Below are 27287 nucleotides of genomic sequence, written 5' to 3'. Positions count from 1 at the left end.
GTATGCGTGGGGTGCTCGTTCATTTCTGTCTGTAAATAAGTGTGCGCAGAGCCAGAGAGTGGGGGTCAGCTTGAGGGATAAGGATGCTCTGGGTGGGGATGAGGATGGGATAGATGAGGGGTGAGGACGCTGGGAGGGATGAGGATGTTTGGGACAGTCACTGGGGGCGGAGAGACAAGGACCCTGGGGACGAGGCCAGCTGGAGGGGAACATGAGCAGCAGGGCTACCCGCCCACCTCAGTGCTCCCCAGCTGTGCACGTAGCGTTTGCTAGTGGAGAGCCCCTTCTGGGGGAAATGATGAATAAAGCTGGATTGTAGCTGAACTGGGAGGGCTCTGACCTCAACACCGCTATAACCCGGGGGCTGCCACACTCCTGTCCCTCCTGTCTCTGGCAAGGAGCCCACCCCACTGGCTGCCCACCCTGGCCCAGGGGCTGCCCATCCCCATCCCCATCCCTGTTCCTGTCCCCAGGGCCACCTCCCCGCACAGAGGGGATGATGCCAGGCAGTGCAGGGGGGCAGCAGCTCCCTCACAGCCCCCATCAGTGTCCTCAAGGCTGAAGCAGAGGCTGTCAACAGCCACAGCCAGTGCACGGGCAAAGCTGGCATCGAGCAGGAAGGAGCCATCGGAGGAGCTGGCCAGGCTGCAGCGGGTGCTGGGGACATTGTCCTCCGAGACAGACCCCCACCCGTTCAGCAGGGATCCCCCTGGCGAGCCCCCATGACCCCACAACTCAGGGCTCTCTTCTTCCTCTTCTTCCTCCTCCTCTTCCTCCTCCCCCTCACCCATCTCTGAGGCAGGAGGCCCAAAGATGTACCCATAGGTGTGGGGAGGGGACAGGGGCCGGGGCACGGGGACACGCTGGGGACATGCTGGGGTCACCTCTGGCCTGGGGGCGTTCATGGGGCGGAGGGCCTCCTGTACCCGCTCCAGGTCCTCGGCCACTTGCTGCGGCGTGAGGACCCCATCACTGAGAGCTGGTGAGAGGCGGCCAGGCTCTGGGGACACATCCTTGGTGGCCATCAGCATGTCCCTGGGCTGCCTGGTGAGCACAGAGGTGTCCCTGGGATTCTTGGGGGCCACGGACATGTCGTCAGGGTGCCTGGCTGCTGGGAACACATCTCTGGGGCACCTGGTGGCCGGGAACATGTCCCTGTGGAGCTGAGTGACCGGGGACATGTTCTCCTGAACTGTGGTGGCCAGAGAGTGACTGGAGGCTGGGGACACATCCCTGGGGCTCCTGGTGACCGGGGACGCATCTCTGCTAGGTCTTGTGGCCAGTAACATGTCCCTGTGGTTCTCCATGACTGGGGACATATCTATGGGGCTCCTGGTGACTGAGGACATGTCCCTGTGGTTCCTGGTGACCAAAGGAGTGTCCTTGGGGTTCCTAGTAACTGGGGACATGTTCTTGGGGCTACTAGTGACCAGAGACATGTTCCTGTCATTCCTGGTGACCAGAGATGTGTCCCTGGGGCTCCTGGTGACTGGGGACATGTCCCCAGGGTTCCCGGTGACCGTGGATGTGTCACTGGGGTTCCTGGTGACTGGAGATGTGTCCCTTGAGCACCCCATGACTGGGAACCTGCAGGCACATAGGACACATTGGCTTCTGCCACTGCAGCACATGACCGGGGCAGGGAAGGGGCAGCCTAGAGCACCCGGGGCATCCCCTTCACACAGACTCACCGGTGCCAGGCGTGCGGATGTCCTGTGGGTACCACCAGCATTCCAGCACCAATGGATGCCAGCGAACTGCGCCGTGGTTTCGGGGAGCTGATGGTGGGCAGCCACCACAGGTCATCTTCTGCTACTGCAGTGTCACCATCCTGTCCTTTCTGCTGAGGCCGTCTGTCCACCGAGTCGAAATGTGTCCCCCACTCCCCACCACAAAGGGGCACGGGCATGGCCCTGAGCCCAGCCACTGGCACCGGGGAGCTGTGCGCACGATCCAGCTCTGCATGGGGACACAGCCATCAGCCACCATCCTGCTGTCCCCAGCATGCCGCACCATCTCTGCATCCTGTCCCCACCTCGCTTGCAGATGCGCTCCCACAGTGCCAGGCTGGAGGTGTGAGTTTTGGGGTGTTCCCTGCAGAGATGGCTGCAGCTGGGGGTCATCGCAGGGCTGAGGCTCGGCAGCTCCGAGGTGAGGGCTGGAGGGAGAGAGCTGTCAGGCCTGGGCACCCTTTGGTGCTGAACCCCTGAGCCCCTCCATCCCAGGGTCTATCTGTCCCAAATGGGGGCCCCATAGCACCCTGTGTGGGTCCCAGGCACTCTATAAGGTGTCCAGTGGCATTGAGTGGGGATCCCACAGCATCACCTGAGAGTCTCACTAGATTGGGTAGGAATCCCATAGCATCATGGCAGTGGGGATGTTGGAGGTAGTGGATGGGATAGCCATAGAACCTTGAAAGAGGGTCTCAGACATCTGGGTGGGCTTCCCAGGGCAGTACATGGGCATCCAATGGCGCTGGATGAGGAGTCCAAGATACTCTGTGAGTGTCCCATAGAACCCTGTGGGGGTCTCAAGTCCCATTGGGGGTCCCATAGCCCTCTAGGGGCATTTTAAGCATTGGCTGGATGTCCCATAGCCCCCTGGGGGCATCTCAAGCATTGGGTGGGGGTCCCAAAGCACCCTGTGGTATTTTCATAGCACTGGGTGAAGGGTTCCAGGTACTGAGTGGAATTTCTAATGCATGGGGGGGTCTCATAGCCCTGGGTGGGGGTCCCGACACAGGGCTCACGAGAGGGCTGGGGATCCCTGCTGTCGCTTCCCAGGAGCCTGCTGCTGAGGCTGCTGCTGCTGCTGAGGTTCTGAGGAACACAGACAGGTTTCCAGGGGCTGCTGAGCCATGGCACATCACCGTCCTCCCGCCTGCAGGGCAAGGGCTGCCATCAGGATCCCATCCCTACTGTGCCAGGGAACCCCACAGATCTCCATGGCAGACACTCACCCGTGTTGTGCCATGGTGTCCTGGCTGGCGCGGCGCTGACAGATGAGGAGGAGGAGGGCAAGCAGGGCCAGCCACAGCACCGAGCCAGTGGCTGCAATGACCACAGGCTGCTGCAGCACCTGCACCACCCCAGTGCTCGCCGCCACCATCTCTGCAAGGACATGGCCAATGTCACCCCTATGCCACTGCTCCATACCCTGCTGCATCCCACTGCAGGCCCCATTCCCTACCCAGGACGCCACAGGTGGCATTGCTGGGGATCCCCAGCCCTGCGCCGTTGAATGCGGCTACTTGGATGCAGTATCTGGCCCCAGGGCCATGCAGGAGGGTCTCCAAGCGATGTGTTCCTCCGTCTACTGTCCGGTTGGTGGGTTGTAGCCAGCCCTCTCCCAGGGACCAGACCTAGTGGGTGCCAATAGGTGGTGGGACGCAGCCTTGTATTCATGTCCTGTACTGCTACACTAGCACATGCATGGGTTCCCACTTGGATGGAACCCCACGAATGAACTCCACTAGCACAGAACCCTATTGATGCATCTCTCTTGGATGATCCCTTTAGTGAGATTTCCTTGGTGAAATTCCCTTGAGAAATCCCCTTGTGTTAGATTCCCTTGGATGACCACCCTTAGAAGACCCCTTGGATAGATTTTCTTGGATGGGCCCCTCTTTGATGGTTCCATTGGTTAGACCCCTTTGGATTGTCCTCCCACCTTGGATGGATCCCTCTTGGATGGAACATCACCATGAATGGTTTCATTCTTGGATGGGACCCCATCATGAATATATTCTTCCTTGGATGAAGCTCCCTTAGATGGAACTCCCTTAGATGGACACCCTTGTCCCTCCAAACCTGGTAGCCTCGAATGATGCCATTGTGGGCATCAGGAGGAGGTGGCTCCCAGCTCACGATGACGGTACCATTCCCTGGTGCAGCCTGGCCCACGGTGACATGCTGGGGTGCCGCACTTGGCACTGCTGGGACAGCAACACTGAGCCCCTAGGACCTCCACATAGCTCCCCATATCTCCCATCCCACCACCCCAGCCTACCTTCCTCGGGGATCCAGAGGTGCCAGCTGTTGCTGTCCAAGCCCTGGGTCCCGCCGGCATAGGGGCGAACCTTGAACTCGTATTGGTAGCCGCGCTGGAGTGCAGGGATGATGGTGCTGAGCTCCCTGCCTACATCCTGCTGGGACCAGGCAGTGCTGGCAGGGAGCAGGCAGCGATACAGCACCACATAGCCCTCTGGTGCTGGCCCTGGTGTCACCATCTGGATGGGACAAGAAGGGTTATAGGGACGTAAGGAGAGGATCTTATTCCACTACTCTGTTGAGGCACACCTACCCGCCAGCGGAGCCAGACAGTGGCGTTGGTGGGCAGTGCAGTGCCATTGTCCAGCTGCAGTCGCACAGCCAGCAGGTTCTGCTGTGTGGCCTCCCACCGGCCTGCCAGCAGCTGCTCTGCAGGAAAGAGCAAAGGTGATGGTGGCACCTGCACCCCAGAAAACCATGCCTGGGGACCAAGATGTCTCCTCGCATGGTTACACTTAAATGGACCCTTTGGATGATCAGCTCTTGAGCGGCCTCCTTGGATGGATCCCATGGTGGATTCCCATTGATGCATCCTTCTTGGATGGATCCCTTGGATGGATACCTCTTGGTTGGATCCCTCTGTAATGAATCCCCCCTGACAGAACGCCCTAGATGGATCCCCTTAGAGGAAGCAGCTTAGTTGAATCCCATTTAGATGGACTCAATGCACTCTCTTGGATGGGTTCCCCTTAGATTGATCCTCTTGAATGGACTCTCCTCAGATTGACCCCTATTCAAATGATTTCCCTTGAATGGACCTTGTCTGGATGGAACCTTTTGGATAGATCCCGTTGTACGGAATCCTTTAGATGGACTTACTCATACAGAAACCCCTTTTGGAAGGACCCTCACCCCCTTGGATGCACCCTTCTTGAATGTATCCCCTGAGATGACTCAGTTAGATAGGCCCTTTGTTGATGGACCCCCTTGGATGGACCCCCCTTGGATGACATCTTTGGATGGACTCCCCTTGAACAACTGCTTTGGATAACCCTCGCATGGATGCCCTTGCGTATCTCCCTTGGATGGACTTCCCTTGGATAGCCCTTTAGGATGAACCCTTTGGATGAAGCCCATTAAGACAAACTCAATAAAGCTGAGCTCTGCTAGATGGTCCCCATCAGATGCCACCTCAGATGCCCGCATGCGGTGGCTCTGGTGTTCCCCACTGACCCTCCACATGGAGGCGGGCGGTGGCGGCAGCGCTGCCCAGCTGGCTCTGGGCCGTGCAGACGTAGGCACCACCATCGGCGGCCGTCACAGCGTAGAGTCGCAGCGTATGCTCCTGGTCCACCTCATGCCTGTGGACACCAGCATCCTGTCACCCTTTGTCACCCACACTGGAGAGATGACCTCACCACCCCACCACCACCTACCTCCCCCAGGGCAGGTCCCCACTCTCCTTGTGCCACTGAACCCGTGGTGCTGGGTCTCCCTGTGCACCACAGCTCAGCTCCACTGTGCTACCGGCCACTGCTGTGACATCACTTGGCCGCCGCACGATGACCGGTTTCTCTGCAGGGAGGAGATATCAGGGAGGTGACACGGTGTGTCCTCATTCCCCAGGACCCTCACCCACTGCAGCTTACCCAGGATGGTGACATGGGCACCCCGGCTGTGCCGCTCGCCCGCTGCATTGGCTGCCACACAGACATAGACCCCCGCGTCACTCCTGCGTGCCGAGGCCACCCGCAGCTTCCCACGGGTGAGCTGGTGACGGCCCCCGGCCAGGCGCAGGGTGACGCCGTCCTTCCTCCAGGTTACGTGGGGCTCGGGGTGCCCGGCGGGGGGCACACAGTCCAGCTCGAGCGCCTGCCCTGCCGTGACCACCAGGTCCCCGGGTTGCAGGCGGAAATTGTCCCGCAGCTCTGTGGGAGAGGGCACACGTCCCTTGGTGGAGGCACCTTTCAGAGTATCCCCCACCCACCCATCGCTGTCCCCGTGATGTCCTTACCAGCTGGGCGCTGGGTGGTGTGCGGTGCCATGTTCCCTCCGGAGGGGTGGCTTCTCACCAGGCGCAGCGCAGTGGCCCAGAGCCCCAGCCCCAGAGCCATGGCCCAGCCGCCTGCCATGGTCTCCCACTTCCTCCCTGGATCCAGTCCTTCCCGGTAGGGTACAATGGCCGGATGCGAGGGACGGGAAGCGCTGGGGGACGCAAGCAGCCTGGCCGGGGGAGCAGCCAGTGGGCCGTACAGAAGGGTGGGTTAACGAGAAGAGAGATCAGCGTGGGGCGGGGAGGGCTGCAGGGCATGACGCCATCAGTAGGGACTGGAGTAAACAGTCTCAAAGGAGCACTGCAAACTGAAATCTGGGGGAAATTTCAGCATTTCCCAAACTTTGGGTGCCACTTTCCTCCAATTTGTGATTTCCCCACCAGCCATCTCGCCGATCCCATTCTTGCTACCTGAATGGGTGCACTGAATCAGTCCTTCCTCAGCTGCCTCCCATCTTCCTCGCATTGTCCCCACCCCCAGCTCAGCACCTCAACACACCAAGCACTGTGGAGCTGGGTAACACATGGAGTTTATTGGTTAGTAGCGTCCATGGGTGCTCGCACACATCGAGCACCACGGGTGCCCCAGCACCCACTGTGGCTCCCTGGCCCTTCGGCTTTGTCCTAAACCTATTCCTGGGGAATCCTGTGGCAATGCACATGGGTGTGCTGAAAAACAGGTGATTTTCACAGAAAATCCAGAGGCAGCAGAGGGCAGCTGGTGGCTGCGAGGGCACTGCTCACTGCTGGGACTTGGGCCCGTGTTTGGGTACAGTGCAGCCATGGGGCTTGGGGGGGCCTTTCCACCAGTGTCTGTGGGTGTGCGTGCACATGGGAGCCTGCACACCAACTTGCATGCACAGGGCTGTGGTCACAATCACAGCACTCTTGCACATGCATAACATGCTCATGCTCTGTGCATGTTCTTCTCCCACACTCCATGCATGCTTTCAGAACACTCATGCTCTCTGCATGCTCCATGCACATTTGGAGCACACTCCAAATGCTGGCACACACTCTCTGCAAATGCCATGCACACTTACCTGCGTGGTCCATGCACATGCCATGCACCCATTCTGCATAAGTTCTTCTCTTGTGCAATCTGTTCGGTCTTAGCTCCATGCTTTGTGCATGCTTTCTTGATACGATTTTATTTATGTGCTCTTGCATGCTACTTCGCACACTGTGTGCATGCTCTGTCTATACACTCTTGTGCATGCCCTCTTGCATCCTTTGTACATGCCCTCTCTCTATGCTCCAGACTGCTCTTTCCACACGCTCCGTGCACACTCTCTTGCAGGCTCTATACATGCTCTGACTGCATGCTCTCTCCACATATTTCATGCACAATCTCTCCACATGCTCTGTTCATGACATCCCTGCACACTCTGTGCACACTCTCAGCATTCTCCATGCATACACTCCTGCACGCTCTCTTTGCACACCACATATGTGCTCTCTGCATGTTCTGTGCATGCCCTCTGCACACACTCTGTTCATATTCTGTGTGTGCTCTGTGCAAGCTCTCTCCGCTTTTGTTCTCTCTGCATGGTCTGCATACACTCCCTGTATGCTCCACTTGAGTCCTATTGCACAGCCCATGCATAGTGTCTATGCACACTGCCTGCGATCTCTCTGTGCATGCTCTGAGCACACTCACTCCACATGCTCCATGCTCACTTTCTCTGCAGACTGTGTGGGCTCTCTGTGCATGCTCCGTGTACATCCCATGCATATGTGCGTGTGCCCCCCATGCGCCCCACACCCGGCCCCATGGCCACTACAGCAACACCCCAGCAAGCCAACGGGGTGGAAGGGTGCAGCTCCGGCAGAGTTCAATACCAAATTAGTGACTTCCCATCGTGCCCCACGTCATCCCTCCATGCCTGGGCCAGGCCGGGCCGCGCATGTGTTCCCCACAACCACCTCTCGCTCAGGCACTGATCTCCAGGGCACTGCCTTCCTCCTGCTCACGGATGGCGGGCACCCCAGTGGCCCGCAGCAGGCGTGCAGCAGAGCGGGAACGCGCAGGGGACCCGGGGGGTGAGCGGGGTGGCCGGGCTGGGGCGGGTGAGCGATGGTAGCGGCGAGTCCCGCGTCCTGGCGAGCGCCCAGCGGGTGGTGACGAATCCTCCTGAGGTGCTGAGGTGTCCTGCAGGGACAGCATGGGCACTGAGGTGAGCGCGATGTTCTGGATTGCATTGCGGTGCATCCCACCCCTGCCGCACACTCACCTGCTCCTTGAGGATGTAGAGGGCCAGAGGGGTCTTGCGATCATGGTCGGTGCCACGCGGGATGGTCTCAGCTGCGGGAAGGGGAGTAGGTGGGTGCCCACGGCGCAGTGCTGCCCGTGCTGCCTGCACCGCACTCACCCTCATGCTTGGGGTGCTCCTCATCCTGTTCTGTGTAGTCAGGGGGAGGTGGCTCTGCTTGCTGCTTCGGTCTGGAGAGTGAACAGAGGCAGTGATGATGGTGGTCATGGTAAAGGTCATAGTAAGTGTGATAGTCATGGTGGTGGTCATGGTCATGGTCATGCTGGTGTTGATGCTGATGGTCATGGTCATGGTCATTGCCATGGTGGTGACGGTGATGATGGTAATGAGAGAATGGCCGCAAACACAGCCACAGGTGACCATGGTGCCATAGTGAGAGTGGGATGGGGTGAGATGGGATAGGACAGGATGGGACAGAATTGGATGACATGGGATGGGACAATGTGAGAAAGGACAGAACAGAGCAATTTAGGATGAGATGAGATGGGATTAAAAGGGATGAAATGAAACAGAATGGAACAGGATTGCCTGAGAGGGGAGCAAATGGGATGAGACATGACAAGATAGGATGGGATGGAAAAGGGAAGGATAGGATGGGACAAAACAGGACAAGATAGGATGGAATGGGATGGATTAGGAGAAGGATCCCCTTTGTCTCCTGTATTCCCCCAAGCCATACTTCTTGGAAGGTTTCCAGCAGGCACAAACAGTCACCAGAGTTACGAGGAGGAAGATGCCACCCGTGGAGAGGATGATGTAAAGGGAACTCCGGCCTAGGAGAGAGGAGTGAGGGGGAAATACCCCCAGAATCTTAACCAGGAGCATCTGCCAGCAATGGCCAGCTGTGGGGACACATCTTACGGTAGACAGTGAGCTTCACAGGGACACTGCGGCCCTGGCTGATGGGGTTCTCCACGAGGCAGCTGTAGACATCATCATCTGCCATGAGGACACGGGTGATGGTGAGGATCTTCTGGTCAGGGGAGAGGAGGAGGCGGGAGTCGTTGTTCAGCGGCCGCCCGTCCTTCAGCCAGGTGTAGGTGGGCTTGGTGCCATTCTCGTGTGAGCAGTTGAGGGTGAAGAACTCACTGAGCTCCAGCACTGTTGAGGAGGCCACCAGCACTTGTGGCTTTGAGATGGGGACTGTGGATGATGGGAGCCTGGGTGACACCAATGCCCTGAGGGACATGGATGGACCCAGGGGATGGGGAGAGGACCTCAAAACCCCACCGAGGACATGATTTGGCTGCAAGCAAGCCAGAACCACCTCTCCATACGGCCAAACTCCCCACATAACTCCCTGCTGCTCAAATCCCTCCCAAAACAAAGCTGTCCCATTGGGAAAACCCAAACACATCTGGGCACCCTCCTCGCTCTTACTGTCCACAGTGAGGTTGATGGTCTTCTCGCCAGTGAAGGTGTCATCGGTGATGGAGACCTCCACCTCGTAGCTGCCCTCGTCGGCCAGCTGCAACGGGCTGATGAGCAGCGAACCATTCTCCAGCACACGGATGCGGTCACGGTAGTCAGGCCGCAGGTTCCCGATGATCTCGGTGCCGATGGACTGGACGACGGTGACGGGTTTGTCCCGCTTCAGCTGCCACTTCACCACCGGTTTGTCGGGGCTGGCGCTGGCGTAGCGTACTGACAGCAGCGCCGCTTTGCCCGCCGTGCCACGCACCAGTGCCGACGGGCTGGTGATGTTCACCCCCGCCAGCAGACCTGGGGACGGGGGGAGACAGCGGGCGCCGCGTCCCGGCTCTCCGAAAAAGGGGAAATCCCCTCCCGGAGCTGCGGCGAGCATCCCCAAGAAGCCCTCAACTGCAGCACCCCCATTGTTTGCTTGAAGTTTTTCAAAAATGCATAGATTGCCTCAAAAAAGTGCATTGCAAGGGTTGATGCAGCCCTCTGCAAAATGCATTGGAGGGGATGATGCAATCATCTGCAAAGTGCATTGGAGTATTGGTGCAAAGTGCATTAGTGAGGTTGATGATACCCTTCCCAAATGCATTGTGGAGTTGATGCAGGCCTTGCAAAGTGCGCTGCAGGTCTGATGCAACCCTTGGCAAAGATGCATGCACAGGAACGGAATTTTTGCATCTCACTCCCAGCTGTAGAGGATGCTTTTGTCCAGTCAACACTCCTCCCTCTGTGCACAACCACAGGGAGGGGAATTGAATCCCCATGTCCCAGTTTCAAGGGGACCTACCAGTCCCCATCACCCCACAGGGAAATGCAAACTAGCTGAGCTCAAAGCAAACAACACGGCTTACAAAACTGTTCTTTGGAGAAAAAGAAATAAATACATTAAAAAAAAATGTGTTTACTCTCCAAAACACCCTATCTCCACCAATCTGGGGACTTCATGAGTCTCTGTCCAGATGGCATCTCCCAGAGGTGAACAAATACCAGACTGAACAGGGGAAATCAGCTGGGGAGGGCGAGGAGGGAGGCGAGCAGAGCAAGAAAGGGTTTAAACAAGCTCGAAAGTCACGGGACTTATTGGTATGCAGCGTCCGTCCATCCACCCTCCCCAGCAGCCACGAAGCTCGGCCTCGAAAAGGCACTGTGAGGTGAAATTTGGGGGAAAATCTGGCTGTGGGGTCAGGATGCAGCCCCTGCCCCATCCCTCATACATAGCTGGGTGCCTGTTTTGATACCATTGCTTTGCTTTTTCAGGCTTTTGGGAGGATAATGGGATTTAGGGAGCATCACACAAACCTCCACAAAACCCTAATGCTTCCCCAAACGGTCAGCGATTTCTTCAACCCTCCCACTCTTCTCTGTGTAATAAATTTTGGAGTGCAAAACCAATGCACTTTGCATCCTCAGCCCAACATCTTCCATGTCACTTATGGGTCCAAATTTCAGAGAAATGGTGCAGAACAGCAGCTGCCTTTCTGCAGCAGGCCCAGGGTGGGGGCTACTACCTCAGGGGGTGCTGAGTCCCCAGAATCATTTTTTGGGGGGGATTTAGGGATTTAGTGGTACAATGGGGTGAGCTGCAGCAGGACAGGGGTAAAAAGAGATAACTGGGGCAACCGAAGGGCTTTTGGGTGAAGGTGAAGAATGAGCAAGAGAAGGGTTTGGGGAAGCCAAGGAACAGCTGCCAGAGCCTGGGGGGCTGCCCCCCCCCCAGCACAACCCACTTTCCCTGGAACAGAGTTCTTTCCCACCTTTCAGCCCCATTTTCCCCCTTTCTGCCCCTCCGCCGAGGGAGGGGGCAGCACGCATCCACCCCCATTGCACCCCAACCATCCCCAAACAAATCCCCCACTAAACTCACTCCCACCCTATTTAGGTGAAAAAAGAAAAACGGGGAAAAAAGCGTAGTGCAGGCGGTGCCAGCCGCCCCTACCTGCATGCAGTGCCAGGAGCCAGGCAGCGGGCAGCAGGCGCGGGGTGCCCGCTGCTCCCCACATTTCGGGCCGGCTGCAGGGGCCCCGCTCTGCGTCGCGTTCCTGCTCCGGGCACGTCCCTCCGTGCTGCTGGCCCTAAGCCCGGGCAATTTTTTTTTTCCCTTTTTTTATTTGTCCCTCGCTCTCTCAATAGAGCCCTGTGTGTTTTGCCTCCCCAGCAGCCTGAGCTGACACTTGTTTGGGGAGAAATCACCCAGATTTGCAATTTTCCTGCCCATTTCCATGGGATGGCTGCAACACCCCATGGGATTTGGGGAACGGGGTGCTGCATCCCATTTTCTAGTGTTTTTTTTTTCTTGGTTTTTTTTTTTTGGGGGGGTCACATTTTGCAAAGCAGCCCCCACCTCCAACCTGCGCTCCCTTTTTGCTGTTTCCAGGCTGCGTTCCAGCTCCAGTGCCAATTAGTTCCCGGCACGGCTCAATGGGGCAGCGGGAGCGGGGCAGGGTGCCCAGAGCTGCGTCCCACGGAGCACTGCCAACTCGTCACACCACCGCGCTCCACTCCCCCGCACTGCCTGCGTGGCTCAGAATGCATCAGGGGATGCTCAGAGGTGTTTGGGGGCATTTGGGGGGGGCACTGGGGGACTTTGGGGGGCACGTTGGAGGATGCTCAGTGATTTGGGGGGAGTTTTTTTGGGAAGCGCTGAAGGATGCTTGGATGTTTTTAGGGAAGTGATTTGGGGGGAGTTTCAGGGATTTTAGGGGGATACTGGAGAATGTTCAGGGGTGAGATGCTGTGGGGGGATCTTTCAGGGGCAGCTTCGGGGGATGGCTTGGGGAGTGCTACAAGGGACCCTCAGGGGTGCTCAGAGGGGCTTTCTGAGGGGATGCTCTGTGAACCTTTCAGAGGGATGGTCCAGAGAATGCTTTTGGGATGCTCTGGGGGTTGTTTTAGTGGGATGCTGTCGGGGTGTTTCAGAGATGCTTGGAGGGATGTCTTGGGGGATGTTGTGGGGATGTTTGGCAGGGTTTAAGGGGGTGATGCTCCCCAGTAAATGATGTTTTCAGGGTTTAGATTGCATTTTCAGGATGCTGTGTGGGATGTTTCAGGGAGGTGCTCTGGAGGCTGTTTGTGGGATGTTTGGGGGGAAGTTTTGGAGGGATGATCTGGAGGATATTTTTGGGATGCTCTGGGGATGCCTTAGGGATGCTCAGAGATGTTTCAGGGCGATGCTCAGGGGGCTGCCAGGGCACGCACCTCCTCCACACCATCCTCCTCTCCACACCACCCCTTTCCGGCCGCGACGGGACGCGAACCGGGGACGCTAAGGGAGGGCGGTGCATGGGGGCGTGGTGCAACCCGGGGCGGGGCTGGGGATGGGGCTGTGGGCGGGAAAAATGGGCGGGGAAAATGGGCGGGGCTGTGGGCGGAAGTGGCGCCAGGATTCAAACGGAGGGCTGAGGCGGAAGTGGCGGTTGGTGCAGTCTGCGTCGGGGGGCGGGGGGTGGCCTGGAGGTGCGTCGGGGCCCTGCGGGGCAGAGGGCGGCGGTGCGGAGCTTTGGGGATGAGGAGTTTGAGGGGGGATCTCCCCCTTAGATGGGGAGGGAGCTGCGTGGGGCCTCTCTGGGGTGGTGGAGGATGGCGGTGCCCCTGGGGTTGTGGGGTGCGGGGTCCCTGTGGTGTGAGGGGTCACGCAGAGCCGTGGGGTGAGGACATAGCCGCGGGGTGTGTGTGGGGGGTGTTAAGGCGATGGGTCCACGTTCACCCCTCTCGTTACCTTCTCAGGAGCAGGCCCGGAGCCGTGCCACGATGCTGCCATCCTCCAGACTGCGGCCGCGAGCGTCCCGGGGGGGCGGGGCTCGTCCGCAGAGACCCCCGCGGCCGGGCCGGGTCCTGCTGGCCGAGAGGAGCCTGCGCGTGGCCCCCGTGGGCGCCTGGGTGGAGAGCGGCCCCCGGGAGCAGAGCCGTGCCTTCGTGAGTGCTTGGGGCCCGGGCTGCTCCGGAGGAGGCTCTGCCTCATTGCTCCCCGCCCCGGGCGGGTGACCGGAGCCTCGCCTCGGGCTGGAGGCAGCCAGGAGCGCGTAGTGTTTGTTTTAATGGGGTCCCCGGAGGCCGTAGTGCCCGTGCAGCCTGCTCTCCCTTTTACATGCGCCCTGAATTGGTTCACTGCGTTTTTTAAGTGAAATGTACTGATCTCAAAATCAATCAGCTGAGGGCCCTTAATGATTCTGTAGAAAGCTGCTGTTGATTACTTAATTTTTTACACCCCCCCACTTTAACTTTAGCTGGATCTATGTATTTCTAGCTTGCTACCGGGAGCTGAGATCTCTACCATAGGTAACAGAGCAAACAACTACTGTCTTTTTGCCCCACGTCAATGCCCTTTGTATTGTTTGGCACCTCCCTATTTGTGCCTAAAGGGTGTTTGTGAGCATAGGTTTTATTCCAAGTTGCTGATTTAAAATAAATAAATAAATAAATGCTATAGGGTTTGGAGCCAATCTCTGCGGTACCCCATTAGAAACACTTAAGAAAATCTTCTCTGGTGCTTATCTCAGGGATTTCTGCTTTGAGGGTTATTACAAGAGGACTAAAAGTGCATTAAATATAGGATGATGAGTTCAGTCCCCTGTAATTAATGTCGAAACGTTACAGAAGCTCCTGTGCTTCTGTGATGATTTATTTCCATATTGTAATTTAAATTCTGAAAGGTTGAGATAATATATGGAAATGAATTGTCTCTGTATTCACGCAACTTCCACTGCCAAACTTCGAGGTGAGCTGGAGCTTTCCTGGGACTCAGATTTTGAAGCCAAATGGGAGCTGCTGGTCCTCGTTGGGGGGCTGAGCCCTGGCTATGTGTCAGAGCACCTTCTGCACATTGCCACGCACCAGCTGTGCTCGTGCCTCCCCTTTGCCCTTGTGCCTTCAGGTGTGGGCAGAGTTGTGTGAGGTTATTGGAGCTTGTTTAATACACCTGCATACAGCAGTGGGTCATATTAAAAAATAAAACGAATGTCTTCAATCAGCATTGCTAATGAGATTGGCAGCAGGGAGCATGGCAAGTTGGAGATGGCATCTTCAGTGCAGCTAGCAGTGTGGAGTTCTGCCTGTCTTCATGCTGTGGTTGTGCCAATGGGGCCCTGCTGCCGTTTGTGTTCCTGGCAGAGAGGTGTGGGGTGCAGCCATCCCTGTGACTTGTGGTTGTAAAAGCGTATGGCAGGTGATAGAATATAACCCATACCAACCCCACAGCCCTCTGTCGGCTCTTTACCAGTAGCTTCATTTATTGCCCTTCATTCTCTTCCTCACAGCTGTGTTTGATTTAAAGCAGAATAAAACTGAGCATCTAAATAAATAAAACTGAATTACCCTGCAGCAGGTGACAATCTGCCCCTGCAGATCCCTTTTCCAGGGTTCTGCCCAGTTACTTACTGATCTGGCAGCCAGGAAATGGAGCTGTTTTCTTTAAGCCTTGGTAGTGTTAGCAGGACTGTCTGGCATGGCTTCAACTGGGAACTATGAAAACCTGATTGTTAGCTCATTTTTTTTAATCTTTCACTTTGAATGGTAAAACCACTGTCAGAGCAGTAGCTCTGCCGGTGCTGTGGTCTGCAGCGTTTGATATGCTTCCAGCACTGCTCTTACAAGACATTTAGTGAAAAATGGATGTGGGTCATTGTACAGAGCGTTAACATGACCTGGGCCAGCCAGATCCTTTGGCTTTGAATATGTGAGCATCCATCTGTGAAATGTGATCAGGAGTCACTGCATTAGGGTATGTTTTTTTTCCTTTCTGTGCGTAGGGTCAAAGGAAGAAGTGTGTGTGCTCTGTAACAGCGTCTGACTAGTTAGATTTGATTCCAGCTAGTAGCAATTCAATAGATGTTGTCCAGGCTGGTACTGTGCACATTTGAAATAAAATGTTATTATGAAGCTCTCTGGGTGCTGCTTGCCTGGCCTGTAGCTACAGGTCTTTGGAGGGGAAGCAGGAATATGGGCTGCTATCATCATGTAATGTTGCAAAACCATGTGAAATCTGTTTTCATCTCTTCCAGGCTTCGGCGTTTCAGGTTGAGGAGGAGCTGAAGGAGCAGCAGAGGAGGAAGGCAGTGAGGCTGAGGCACTTCCAGGGAGAGGTGAAGCAGCGGGTGAACCAGCAGGTCAAGATGAGGAGAAAGCAGCAGCTGCAGAGGTCCTGCGAAGCGGTGAGCAGCCCTCTCTCCCTGCTTTCCAAAGCAACGTGTCCCTCTAAGCTGGGGAAAAAACACTATCAACCCCAAGTCAGGGTGTTAGTAAGAAATAGCCAGGAAACTTGTGGCTCCAGCAGGCACTGTGGCTGCAAGTGTCAAATCCACAAGTGAGGCAGTCCAACACCTTGGCTTGTCCTGATGCTAAACGTGTACTGAGCCTTTTTCCCCCCATGGAAAGGTCACTGGCTCTCTGGGGCAGTAGCTAGAGAACAGAGTCCTGCTGTCCCCTCAGATCTCCACTGTGTTAAAAAATAGCTAGGCTGAGTTGTGAGTGGTGCGAGAGTCTCCTGGTTGCATTGGGGCAAAGCAGCCTGTTTTTGCCAGTCTCTTCCCATAGCAGTTCGCAAGCAGCACTTCCATGACATGTTCATATTCTCATTTCCCTCCAAGAGCTTGTTTTAGATGATCCTTTGAATATATTATTTAATCCTTTCTCCTTTTAAACAAACTCCGGTGATAGCTGCCAGAAACTCACTGTACAGTGAGAAAGGGAAGTACTGAAGTACCAACAGTTCTGGACACCCCGAGGGTGCTTGAGCTGCTTCCAGCGATGAGAAGACATGGTTGAGTGGGTACGTCCTCACATAACTGCCAGCACTGCTCAGAGCAGAGAGCTGCCAAACTGCTGGCATTTGCTCATGGTGCTTTAGTGTCTTGGTTTTAACCACAGAAGGGTACAACCCTGTAAGCTCAGCGTGAGCTTCTGCGAAAGCACGTGCCAGCCAGGTGGGAGATGATCACTGGAGATTTTCATGTGGCTTTTTACCCTGGCAGGCAGAGAAGGAGAGCAACCTCGCCATGCAGTGCTTGGGCTCGGTGCTGCGCCTGACACCCAAGAAGAACACGTGTGTGTTCCGGAGCCGCCCTGTCTCTGCCATCTGCAGCCCCAGTACCCACGCTGCCCTGGCACAGTGGCAGGAGCAGGGGGTGCCCAGCGAGCCCTTCCAGCAGCAAGCTGCCCAGGTGCGTGGGACCCTTCCACACTCATCCGTTCCATCTCTGCTCCATCATGCTGAGTGTTTGCGGGTTGAGATGGAAGACAGGCAATATTTCATTTTCTACCCTCTTTTACATCAGTTCCCTAATATATTTTTTATACTGAACGAAACATTGGTTTACACTTGTTTTTAACAAGTATTGGTGTACCACTCCATAGACAGTTGTACTTGCCCCACTGCTTGTAGACGTGTTGAATTTTTCTTAAAACCTGCTGAAAATCCTGAGCTGTGACCTGTTGTTGTGCTGGGGTGTCATGTTGGAGAGGAGGCACTAGATGGTGCCACCTCATTGAGCTTGTGTCCTGCAGAGCAAGTTTGTGGGATCCTGAAATCTTGGTAAATGTGCTGTAGGAACTGTCTTAAGTGTTTTCAATAGTGGTTGTTGTGGTGCATTTGGCACTTTATAATGTGTATTTTTCTAGGAGCTGGAGTTGAGCAGGGCCCATTGTTACACCTCTTTTATGTAAATAAATTTCTTGGTGTAGCACTTGTGGAAAGCATGTATTGACCTGTTGTTGTGTCTGTCCTTCTGTCCCTCTCATGACAGCTTAGCAAAGCCATGAGACAAGTTCGGCGCAGGCTGGCGTCCTGTCGGACAGTGCCCATAGGTGCGGGGCCCCCAGAGCTCCCCGGCGGCACGTGGAGGCTTGGCAAGAAGCCAGACGTGAGTGGGGCAGCTGGGCCAGGGGTGAGTTACCTTCGAGGCTGTGGGCAGGGCTGGTGCTAACTACAAGCCCAAAGCATCACGCAGGGAGATTCTTCAGCAAAACCTGTGGTTCTGTGACCTGGGTGATGATGTGCCTGCCCATGGATGAGCAGGACCCAAGGGCTCTGTTGCATGGGCACTTCTACCTTTGTTCTTGCAACCACCTTTCAGAGAAGGCAGCAGGACAAAGTGGGTGGAAACACGCCTGTTCGCAAGAGTAATGAAGGATAAACTACGAAGTAAGAATTCAAATAATATTTTAAAGGCTTAGATTGTAATCTGGGGATCTGGGAGGAGTGTGGTGATCAGCCCACCCCTTGTGTGCCCTTCAGCAACCTTCAACTGCTTCTATTGCAGCAGTCTGATTTGTGCATATGGCAGAGATCTGGAGGACGTTCCTCATTCAAGGCTGGCTTCACGCAGACAGTTGTTGGCATGCATCTCCTTTTCTCAGAGCACTAAGTACATAGGAGCTACATAACAAGATTAGTCCCAAGTGCCTGACCTTTTGTGCTGTTGAATTTCATCCTGTTCTGATTGCTCGGGATCAGCTTTATGCCACAGGTATTGGCATAACTGTGTCCTGCTTTGTATGCCAAGACCTTTTTTTAACTGATGTACTTTGCCCATCTTCAAGTCCTGGAAAACACTAGCAGCAGCCCAACCTGGTATTTTGTCTCATTACCTCCACTGGAGCCAACTTCCTGCCCGTCTTGCACTTCTTCATTCCCTTCTCTTTTCAGGTTCATCAAAGGTGAAGTACATTTTGGCTAGCTGTTATCTAGAAAATGCCTTTTATATAAGGGCTGGTCTGGCTCTTCCTACTCTGTACTGTTAGATGTCTGTTCAAGAAAGTCAGCTTTGTGAACAAGAGTTGCAGAAACACTGTAATTACTGCTCAAGGAACTTGTATTTATTTAAAGCACTACACATACCTTCTATTTAAGTCCTCGATGCACTCATACCACTCAGCAAGATGGAGAGATAACATTACTTAGCATTAGTGGTGGTGTAGCCTGACACGAGTAACACAGTCCCTGCCTGTGCAAGGCAGGTGCTTACAGAAGACAACAGGCTGTGGGATGTGTGGCGTGGGAGTCATACAGGTTGTCCACAGCAGTGAGAAACAAGTCTGGGAGGGGTGTTGTTCACCATATCCACCCTCCTACCTGAGCTGCAGAAAAAGGCTAATCTGTGCTTTCTTAAAACCTCTGGCAAGAAGGCTCTGATAGCTTTCCTAGGCAACTTTAGTCTGGGGTGAATATGTTTGCTTTCCTCCAAGTTCTAGTTCCAGATTTTCCTTGCTGCTGTTACTAGCTCCGAACGGTCCTTTGGCTGAAACCTGATGCACAGAAGCATAAAATGGTGTTGTTCCTGGTGTCCTCTGATAGCTGTCCTTCTCCTTGTGTACTGAGCCCTCTTACTGAAAGCCTGATTTCTTGTTACCTTCATGTCTCTTGTTTTACGTATAGCCTTGGCCTTTGTGGCACTTGTTTTATGTCCCTGCATGCTTGTGTTGTCTCCTACATGATTCTTTTCGTAATCTGACCCATGCTCCATTTCCTCTGTGCTCATGTTGATCACAGGCGCACCAGAAGAGCTTGGAGCTGAGCCAGGTTTGTCTCACACTATGCATCGTGGCTCTCCGCTCCAGCAGAGTATCTTGTACTTGTTCATTTAGCATTGTTTAATAGATCATCTGCTTTTTCAGTTCTGTTTTCCACCTTTCGCTTTTTTTTCCCTTCTTCCCAGTAAAGACTTGCCTTCCCTGTGATTGTTAAAGGAGAAGTCTGTTCTTGAAACCATCCCTGTTCTCTCCCAGGGATTTCTTTTCAGGTCAGACACTTTTCAGAGACCTTGCTGGTCTGCTTCCTGTTGCATGTCTTTCCCAAGTAGATACCTAGATTGCAATCGAGTGAAAATTACCTGTCCTGTGTTTCGGGTGATCCTGCTCACCAAGCCTTTCATTGCTTTACATTTAGTGTTTGTAGGTCTCCGGTGTGATAGCACCCAAATTCTTTTCCCCAGCTGATCATTCCGCAAAGATTTTTTTTTTCCCCAGCAGTTTCATTTCCTTCTGTCTTCAGGGCTTCAGAGCATCCTTTCAAGGCAATAACTGTTCCTCTCAACTCTCTTGTCCTCAATGAAAAAGCTTCTCTGTTGTATTTGTGTCATTCCAGTGTTCATAGAGTAGTTCCTATGCCTATCAAGTAACTTCTTTTTCCAACTGGCTCCAGGCTGTCCTCTATGCCTCATGTATTGCAGCAGCACAACCATCTTGGGCGATTCCTGGCTTGACCCACATTCCTCCTCTTGACTCACCCTACGAGCACTTCTGCTCTCCCCTTCCTGTTTTTGTTCCTATCCTGCTGAAGGGATAGCAAGGGAAAAAAAAAAAACCAACAAACAGGCTCAGAGCTTGCTTCTGGCATTTTGATTTTTAGTTTGTAGGAAACAATCTGCTGCCTCTCAAAATATTTTAATATCCTTTCAGGAGCCTGCCCACTTACCATCTGAACAAGCACAGAATGAGTGTCACTCAAGCAATCCTGCTCACCCCACATCCTTGCAGTCAGGAAGTGTTGCCTAGAAAGGTCTTTTTCTTTCCTCCACCCCACACACTTCTGTCCCTCTGTTTCTGCAGCTGATAAGAATGTAGTCAGGAGCCACCCTGCTAGATTTTCTGGCTCTTGTGCCCTGCGGTGATGCTTGAATACACTGCATTGCTGCTTGCCAAATCTCAGCTAGCTTCCCAGAGCAGGTGCCCTGAGGTTAAAGCTACCTCTAACCCTTACTCGAGGACATTGTCTTTGTGTTCTGCACCCAAAGCAGTTGCATTTGAACCTCATATTTCCTCCTCTTTCCTCCAGGAATCAGTGCTGTATGCCCCAGTGCCCACAGAAGATGAGAATGAGAAGCTTATTCTAGCAGGACATCATGATCTTCCAGCCGAACTGCAAGACCAGATGACAGCCCCGCATCAGGCTGAGCAAGATGGTGATTTCTACATCAAAATGGAATTTGGAAAAGTAAGACATGAGTTTGGGTCAGCTGGTCTTAAGAAGTGCAAATCTTTGGGAGTTAGGTTCAGGCAGCGGCAATGAGGCTGCTGTTGTAGTTCCATTTGCACCCTCATGCCTGGCAAGCTTGTGCCTACTGTCACCTTTGGTCAACGCAGGCCAGAAAAGAGTGTGAAAGCCAGGTGAGATTGGTGGCTTGGAGAAGGCTCTCTGGCACACACCGCACTCAAGGGCTCTGCAAGAAGGTGTCTAGGAACTTGTGCCTTGATCTGTAGGCATAAGGGCACCATTTTTAAATGCCTGAAGCCTGTTAGTGGGTAAGTGTAATGAGAGCTCTTGTGCCTGCTCTTAGAATAGCCGTATCGTTTTGACATTGCACTCTCACCGCTTTAATCTTAGTGCTGCGGCTTCCAAAGTGGTTTTATGTGTGCCTGCCTTGTCATGCCAGTTGGCTCATGCTCAGCAGAAATCTGAGACTCAGTGTACAATTGCACTGGGTGCTTAATCAAGCTTCAGGCTGGGGCAAGAGGACCTGCAGCTACCCTGTGTCCTGCTGCCCTGCTGGAGGCAGTGGTGAGATGGGAGAGCTGTGCATGCATCAAACCGGCCATAAACCTCCTTTAAAAGGGAAAAAAATCAAAAGCTTTTCATCAGGGGAATGAGCTGACATCACTCATCCTTGCCTCAGGGATGGGGCAAAACACCTCCCCTAGGGGCAGCATTAATGTGCCTGCTCCCAAGAAGGGAACTAATGTATTTATTGGTGGGTTTTCTGTTTTCAGGCAGTTTTATTAAGCATCTGAGGTATGGAAATACTTTGCCCTTTGGGCAAAAGTTACTCTTGGGGGAGATCATGCACAGAGGACCCACCTCCAGCCTGCTGGTCTCATGTTATCTTTCAGTTCTGTGATGGATCAGCAGAGGATTTGAGCCCACCTGAGTCTCTGCAGAGAACGACCCTTGGTTGTCGAGCTCCCCTTGTCCTCTGGACTGGCATAGACCAAGAGGAAAGCAAGAAGCAGGTTTGTCTGCTGCAGCCAAGTGCTCATTGTTTTGTATCTGTTTCAGGATTGAAATGCACTGAAGCTAGGTGATGCTGCTGGCTCAGATAAGAAGCCTCAGGAGCAGCAGTGGTGCGCGAAGCATCTGCTGAGTTTCTCAGTGCTGATGGTGTCTTGAGCAAACCCACCAGGTTCTTTGTTAAGGTCTGTTGTGACCCTGAGTGCAAACACTGGTTGCTATTCCTGCAATATCTGAGATCTGAATAATGCAAAAATGTTTTGGGGGAAAGGTTTGGTTCATTCTTCCTTGCAAAACAAAGGCTGAGAGGTGTTGTAATTTGTTTTCTGCAGTTGCAAGGAGAGAGAGGGAGGAGCTGCCAAAAATGCTAAATAAAAAGAAAAGAAGAAATGAACAAAGCCCCAGTTTATCTTGCTGTGTGTAAGGCTGGGAGTATAAAAGGTTCCCACCGTATCGGCACACAGCAGGAGGGACGGTGGCTTTCAGGCGCAGGCTGCAGCCCTGACGCTTGCAGGAGCTTGGCTGCACTCAGCGTGAGCTGCTCCGCTTGGTCAGCACAAGGCAGGGAGTTGCCTCCCTCTTGGCTGGCCCTTTTCTTGAGCAAAGCAGCACTGCTTAACTTGATTCGGGAGTGGCTGAAGCTTGCTGGGCTTTGTTGTGTGCTGTTAATGGGATCTGGCCTCTTTCTGTAGCATGCTGAGGGTCTGATTTAATCACCAGGACCAATCTGTGGCCATCACTTTGGCTCATGTTAATGCAGGAGATGCAAAGAGATTGTTTCTTTGGGATTCCTTAAGAAAATGGCTTATTTTTTCCTGCTTCCTTCTAACCTGAACTTTTTTTTTGTCAGCTCCTTTGCAGTCTACAGCCTAAAACTGAAAAGGACTTTGAACAAATTGTGTTTTTGTTCTTTATGTGCAATTTCTAACAGGCTGATCTAGAAATTCAGTTGTGGTTTCTAGAAGACATGACAGCAGCTGGGGCTTGTCAGATAGTTCCTTCCCCCCTTCAGTTCCCTCTGCCCCTTGCTTTGTATCTCCTTGGCTCTGATCCACCTTGAGATAACTGGTTTTGCAGCAGGATCTTCCGTGTGGTTTTTTCCATCCAGCTTTCTGTGCTTTCAGCCTGCCAGTCTCTCCTGTGCCTTTTGCCTCCAGCTGTGCAAGACTTTCTGCAGAGAGCAGGGTGGACACCCTCAGCCCAAAGCTCTTGGTATTGATGAGAAAATCCGTGCCTTGAGCTTGCTGGTACTGTGGGGCTCAGGCATGCTGCATGCTGACCGCTTCCCCTTCAGATAAGAGAGCTTTCCCTGTGAGCTTTAGCCAGCAGCTTTTCTCACCCTTGCTGCTGCTCTGGGTTTAAGCTGAAGCCCAAACACTGAATGTCTACAGTCCTGCATGTGGTGAGTTCAACTTGGTGTTGTGCACTGTTGTTTGTAGCACTCTCCTTTAGTGGGATTGGTAGGAACTAGGTCTTTTTCCAGGAGGAAAGCAAGAATTCAGGAATTTGTCAGATGAGAGATTCCATATCCATAGGAGAGTCAGTCAGAGAGCACTGCTACAAAGCTCTCCGATGCTTCTTTGGTTCTCCTTTCCTCATCTCTCCAGCTGTTCTTCAGTCCTGGGCTATTAAGAGACTTCTGAGGATCCTTTGTAGAAAGAGTGAGGTTTCCATAATCACAAGCTCCAGAAGTCAAGCTGAGTGTCTGTACTACCTAATATTAGGTAAGTCTGCTCCAAGACATCCTTCTCAAAGCTGCACCTTCATTCCTGCAGCGTCGGAACGAGTACCTGAGGTGCAGGCGCCTCTTCATGAGCATTGAGCGAGAGCAAGTGAAGGAGCAGCAGCGGCAAAAGGAGCGGCAGAAGAGGATTGCTGAGTGAGTACAAGCGGGTGAGCAGCACCCTGTCACTTGCCTCTTGCAGCCCAGCCGCCAGGATACGGAGGCTCTGTGAAGACTGTCCAAAACCACATGTGACAGATCCTATTCTGACTCCTTTGCCTCTTTATCAACGTTTAAAAATGAACCAGGAAATCAGTTGAAGCCCTGTGGTGCAAATGTCTCCTTGCTGTTTTAGTGCCCAAACCTTTAATTCTGGGGTGGGTTTCATTCACCTGAACCAGGAACAGAGACCCTCAGGCTGTGCTGAGTCCTTTAGAGGCACTCAACGCTTCTCTGTTCAGTTTGAGTCCCCATGCAGCTTGGGGTGGAGCTGGGAGCTGAGGTGTCAGGCTTGGAGAGATGCAGTTTGCCACAGTGCAGCTCCCTGGGACACTTGACACCCAGACCAGGTGCTACTGCCTGCGCTCAGAAACATTGGGATGAGATCACATTGTTCTTAACCTGATCTTCGCCAGGATGTTTATATCAGACCCTTCACCCTTACAGCTATAAACATCTATATGGCATAATAAAAACTTTTTTTAGCATTTGTTCCCAGAATTGAAAACTCAGTATCTGTGTGGAAGTCTCTCTCTGTTTTGGTGGCTGGGTGACCTTTCCCATTTAGGGGAGTCCTTAAGGAGAAGCCCTGCAAATTGGCACCAAAAGCGGAAAGATGCTCTGTATTTTTCTTTGACTTGCTCTGGAGTAAAATAACGCATCTCCACGATCCCCTTGTTCTCTGACACTGGTTCTGTGGGAGCAGGCTTTGAGGGCAAGATTTGGCCCTTCCATTCATTCAATTTAAGCACAGTTTCAAAAAGGGAGCGTAACCCAGCTGCCACCTGCAGCCAGTTCCGATGAGTCCGAGGGGACAACCAGCAGGCAGCATCAATGCTTTCAGCCCTTAAATGACAAGGTCAGCCCTCTGCGGTGCGGTGTCCTGGGGCATGAGGTCCTGATATTCTTTTTGTGGTCATTTTTATAGACAGAAATTGCAAGGAAATGTTTCTCCAACCACATTCCTGAAACTTAAATTGGTGCTCAGAGCTTTGGAGACCCTTTCTTGCCCTGCAAGTGCTGGCAAGACACTAGGGACCTCCTAGTTTAGTGATAGGTCTTTTTTTTTTCCTCGTTGAAGGGGCTCTGCTGGGCCTGCAAGCTGCTCAGCTCATGTGCAAAAAAGCTGTTTTTGCAATTACTTCGTGTAATGCGAAGCTGGCCTTGGCCTTAGTTTCTATAGCAGAAGATTTATGGCAGTGTAGTTAAGGCACTATTACCACTTCATAAAAAAGAGTTTATAACTTGACAAGAGAAGTTTGGCTTCAGTACTTTCATTCTCAGTGTTCATATTTGACCCAACAAATAGAGTAACATCCGAAATGTCCCGTTCGATTACACTTCTTTCCCCTGGCTTCTCCTCAGCTTTGATATCCTGAATGCCTTTTGGCAGTGATCAGTGTGTAACATGTGATTCCATTTGGTACTCATCAGCAGGAGTAAAATGGCACATGCTTTGGTTTAAAGTCTTTGTGCTTTGTAATTGCCACTTTCAAGGGAATGTGCTTTGCATTTTTTGAGTTATACAGTCCGGATTCCACGGAAGGGGCTGTGGTGCCATGTAGGTGCAAGGGAGAGTGAGGCAGTGGAGGAAGGTTTGGTTAAAAAAGGAAAAATAAATTTACTTCTTGAAGCCTGTTTAGAGTAGGTGTGGGATCCTTGGGGATTTTCTGCTGTACTTTGCAGCCTTATTTTCCTTGTCATGGACTACTTGCAAGGACAGTTTACAGTGGAGTCCAAACTGCCCAGTTAAAAAAAATCAAAAGTGGAGAGGCTGAGCAGTTTCCCCCAGGAACTGCTGCCCTCTGGGTGGATATAAAGGACCTCTGGCACCGTTCTTTGTTTCTTAAGGGTGGAAGAGCATCTCAGGAGGCTTTTTAGAGCACTGCAATTGGCGCTTGGAGAACAGGAGCGTGGGTCAATGTGGGTACCCACAGTGCAGCACCTGTCTGGGTGTGGAGGGGGTGTTGGGAATCTCCTTCCCCCTCTGAGGAGGTCAGTGAAAGCTCCCTGTGTCTTCAGGATTAAGAGCAAGAAGGAGAACCAGCGCCAGGTGGAGGAGCAGAGGATGCAGGAGGTGGCTGAGCAGCAAGAACCCTTCCTGGGGGAAGGTGTCTGTGAAGTTCTGGCCCAGCTTGAACTGGAGGAGAGGAGGCTAAAGAAGGTCAAGCAAAAAGAACAGCGAAATAAGGAGTACACAAGGTGAGCTGGCAACAGCTGGGCTTCTGCTCCTTGTGCAGAGCCTAAGTGACTGTTCTGTGCCTTGCAGGTATGTTGAAGCTTTAAGAGCCGAGGTGAAGGAGAAGATGAAGCTGTACAATATCGACTTGCCTCCCCTGTGCTCCTGCAGCTCTGACTTCTGGGAGTCCCACCCCGATACCTGTGCCAACAACTGCATCTTCTACAAAAACCACAAAGGTAGGAGCTCCTGCATCTCGAGAGGAGATGGCACAGACCCTGCTGAGGGTGTGGGTCTGACTGTACCGGGATAAATCAAACCTGACCAGGTGTCTTTCTGTGCTTCGGGTACATCTTACCGCACAGATGTGTACCAGCTGCTGGCTTGCCTAATGCAGGACTGGGGCAGCCCAGGCGTGGTGCTTGGGGAGAAGCCAGGTGTTTGGCTGCTCCTTTCCAGTCCCCTCTCCCTCTGTCTCTTCAGGGAGCTCAATGGCATCGTCAGCAAAATGCCAACCTCTGTGTCAGAGAGTTAAATAACTCTGCTGTAATGTAGATATGTTGACAGGGGGAGAACTAACAGACTGGTTAGGGGCACTGGGAACCCAGTGGCTTTTGTAGAGCTCTGCTTAAATGCCAAATCTGCTCTTGGGAGATGGCTTGCAAGAAAGTGATGGGAATCTTCTTTATGTGAGAGTGCTCTGATCTTGGCCAAACACCTGGCTGAGTAATTGGGATTCCTCTTCTAGGTGGCTTTCCAAGGTGTACAGGCATCTTGATGAATCTTTTTTTTTTTTAAAGAAAAAGCAAACAAAAAACCAGGTCTATTCTCATGGTAAATGCCTGAAGTTTTGGGCTGTAGTGAAATGCTCATCTTGTAACACTGCTTCCTGCTCCCTTTCCCTCCCAGCATACAGCCACGCGCTGCAGTCTGTCATCTCATCTTGTGACCTGGTGGATGGAAGGATGAAGCTGCCCTTCCACCACCTCGCTGTCCTCTGCACCTGCCCTGCAAAGCACCTGTGAGGAGGCATGTCCCCGCAGTCAGGGAGCAATGGCAGGTGCTGCGGTGTCCCAGCACCAGAGCTGCACTGTGCTGGTGCATTTTGCTGCTGCTTGTGCTCAGGTTTGAACTGCACATCTTGGACTTGGTGCAGTTGACTATTGCACAAGGCAAGGGCAAGTGTGAAGGAGCAGATTGCTCTGTGGCCTTGGTTAGAGTCAAGCACTTGGATTTTAGCGTTCAACTGCAGAATAAACTTTGCAGCATGGGTGATGCTCTTTGGTCTCATTTGCAGTGAGGAGTGAGCAGAAAGGAGGTGCCAGGGGTTGTATGTCATGTTGCCTCATGCATCAATGAAGCCCTGCTCCAGGGATTGCTGGCAGAGGGTTTTGCTGCGGGTGCGTGCCCCCAGCTGCTACCTGAGGTGCGTACCTGCTGCCCAACCTTCACCCGCCCTGCTCACTGCACGGAGTTGGGAGCCCAGGCACCCAG

The 27287-nt window shown here is 53.3% G+C and overlaps 3 protein-coding genes across 10 annotated transcripts; 1 reads left to right on the top strand and 2 right to left on the bottom strand.

The window, feature by feature from the left end:
* Nucleotides 2-6403, bottom strand: ROBO4 (roundabout guidance receptor 4). Of its 2 annotated transcripts, none has more exons than XM_021376088.1 (13): nt 6004-6403; nt 5639-5917; nt 5426-5564; nt 5223-5350; nt 4303-4418; nt 4009-4228; nt 3810-3934; nt 3190-3361; nt 2960-3110; nt 2750-2880; nt 2036-2158; nt 1692-1959; nt 2-1587 (listed from the first exon to the last, which is right to left on the bottom strand). In XM_021376088.1, the coding sequence occupies exons 1-13, from the start codon at nt 6119-6121 to the stop codon at nt 351-353; spliced, it is 3207 nt and encodes a 1068-aa protein (XP_021231763.1). In that variant the 5' UTR covers nt 6122-6403; the 3' UTR covers nt 2-350. The 2 variants fall into 2 exon arrangements, with proteins under 2 accessions (XP_021231763.1, XP_021231764.1); XM_021376089.1 differs by having other exon boundaries at nt 3810-3931.
* Nucleotides 6557-12252, bottom strand: HEPACAM (hepatic and glial cell adhesion molecule). Of its 2 annotated transcripts, XM_021376133.1 has the most exons (8): nt 12079-12252; nt 11674-11809; nt 9696-10037; nt 9177-9458; nt 8995-9088; nt 8415-8485; nt 8277-8347; nt 6557-8194 (listed from the first exon to the last, which is right to left on the bottom strand). In XM_021376133.1, the coding sequence occupies exons 2-8, from the start codon at nt 11735-11737 to the stop codon at nt 7976-7978; spliced, it is 1143 nt and encodes a 380-aa protein (XP_021231808.1). In that variant the 5' UTR covers nt 11738-11809; nt 12079-12252; the 3' UTR covers nt 6557-7975. The 2 variants fall into 2 exon arrangements, with proteins under 2 accessions (XP_021231808.1, XP_021231807.1); XM_021376132.1 differs by lacking the exon at nt 12079-12252 and having other exon boundaries at nt 9696-12044.
* CCDC15 (coiled-coil domain containing 15) lies at nt 12343-27207 on the top strand. Of its 6 annotated transcripts, XR_002432647.1 has the most exons (12): nt 12343-13149; nt 13461-13649; nt 15734-15883; nt 16703-16891; nt 17474-17614; nt 20503-20661; nt 21555-21674; nt 23448-23551; nt 25637-25816; nt 25884-26032; nt 26703-27006; nt 27091-27207. XR_002432647.1 is itself a non-coding variant. In XM_021376096.1 (11 exons), the coding sequence occupies exons 1-11, from the start codon at nt 12892-12894 to the stop codon at nt 26816-26818; spliced, it is 1731 nt and encodes a 576-aa protein (XP_021231771.1). In that variant the 5' UTR covers nt 12343-12891; the 3' UTR covers nt 26819-27068. The 6 variants fall into 6 exon arrangements, 5 of the variants coding, with proteins under 5 accessions (XP_021231771.1, XP_021231770.1, XP_021231773.1 ...); XM_021376096.1 differs by lacking the exon at nt 27091-27207 and having other exon boundaries at nt 17474-17590; nt 26703-27068; XM_021376095.1 differs by lacking the exon at nt 27091-27207 and having other exon boundaries at nt 26703-27068.

This window comes from Numida meleagris, chromosome 23 (genome assembly GCF_002078875.1).
Source record: "Numida meleagris isolate 19003 breed g44 Domestic line chromosome 23, NumMel1.0, whole genome shotgun sequence".
NCBI lineage: Eukaryota > Metazoa > Chordata > Aves > Galliformes > Numididae > Numida > Numida meleagris.
Note: the sequence above shows the minus strand (reverse complement) of the source record. Positions and strands in the feature narration are given on the sequence as shown.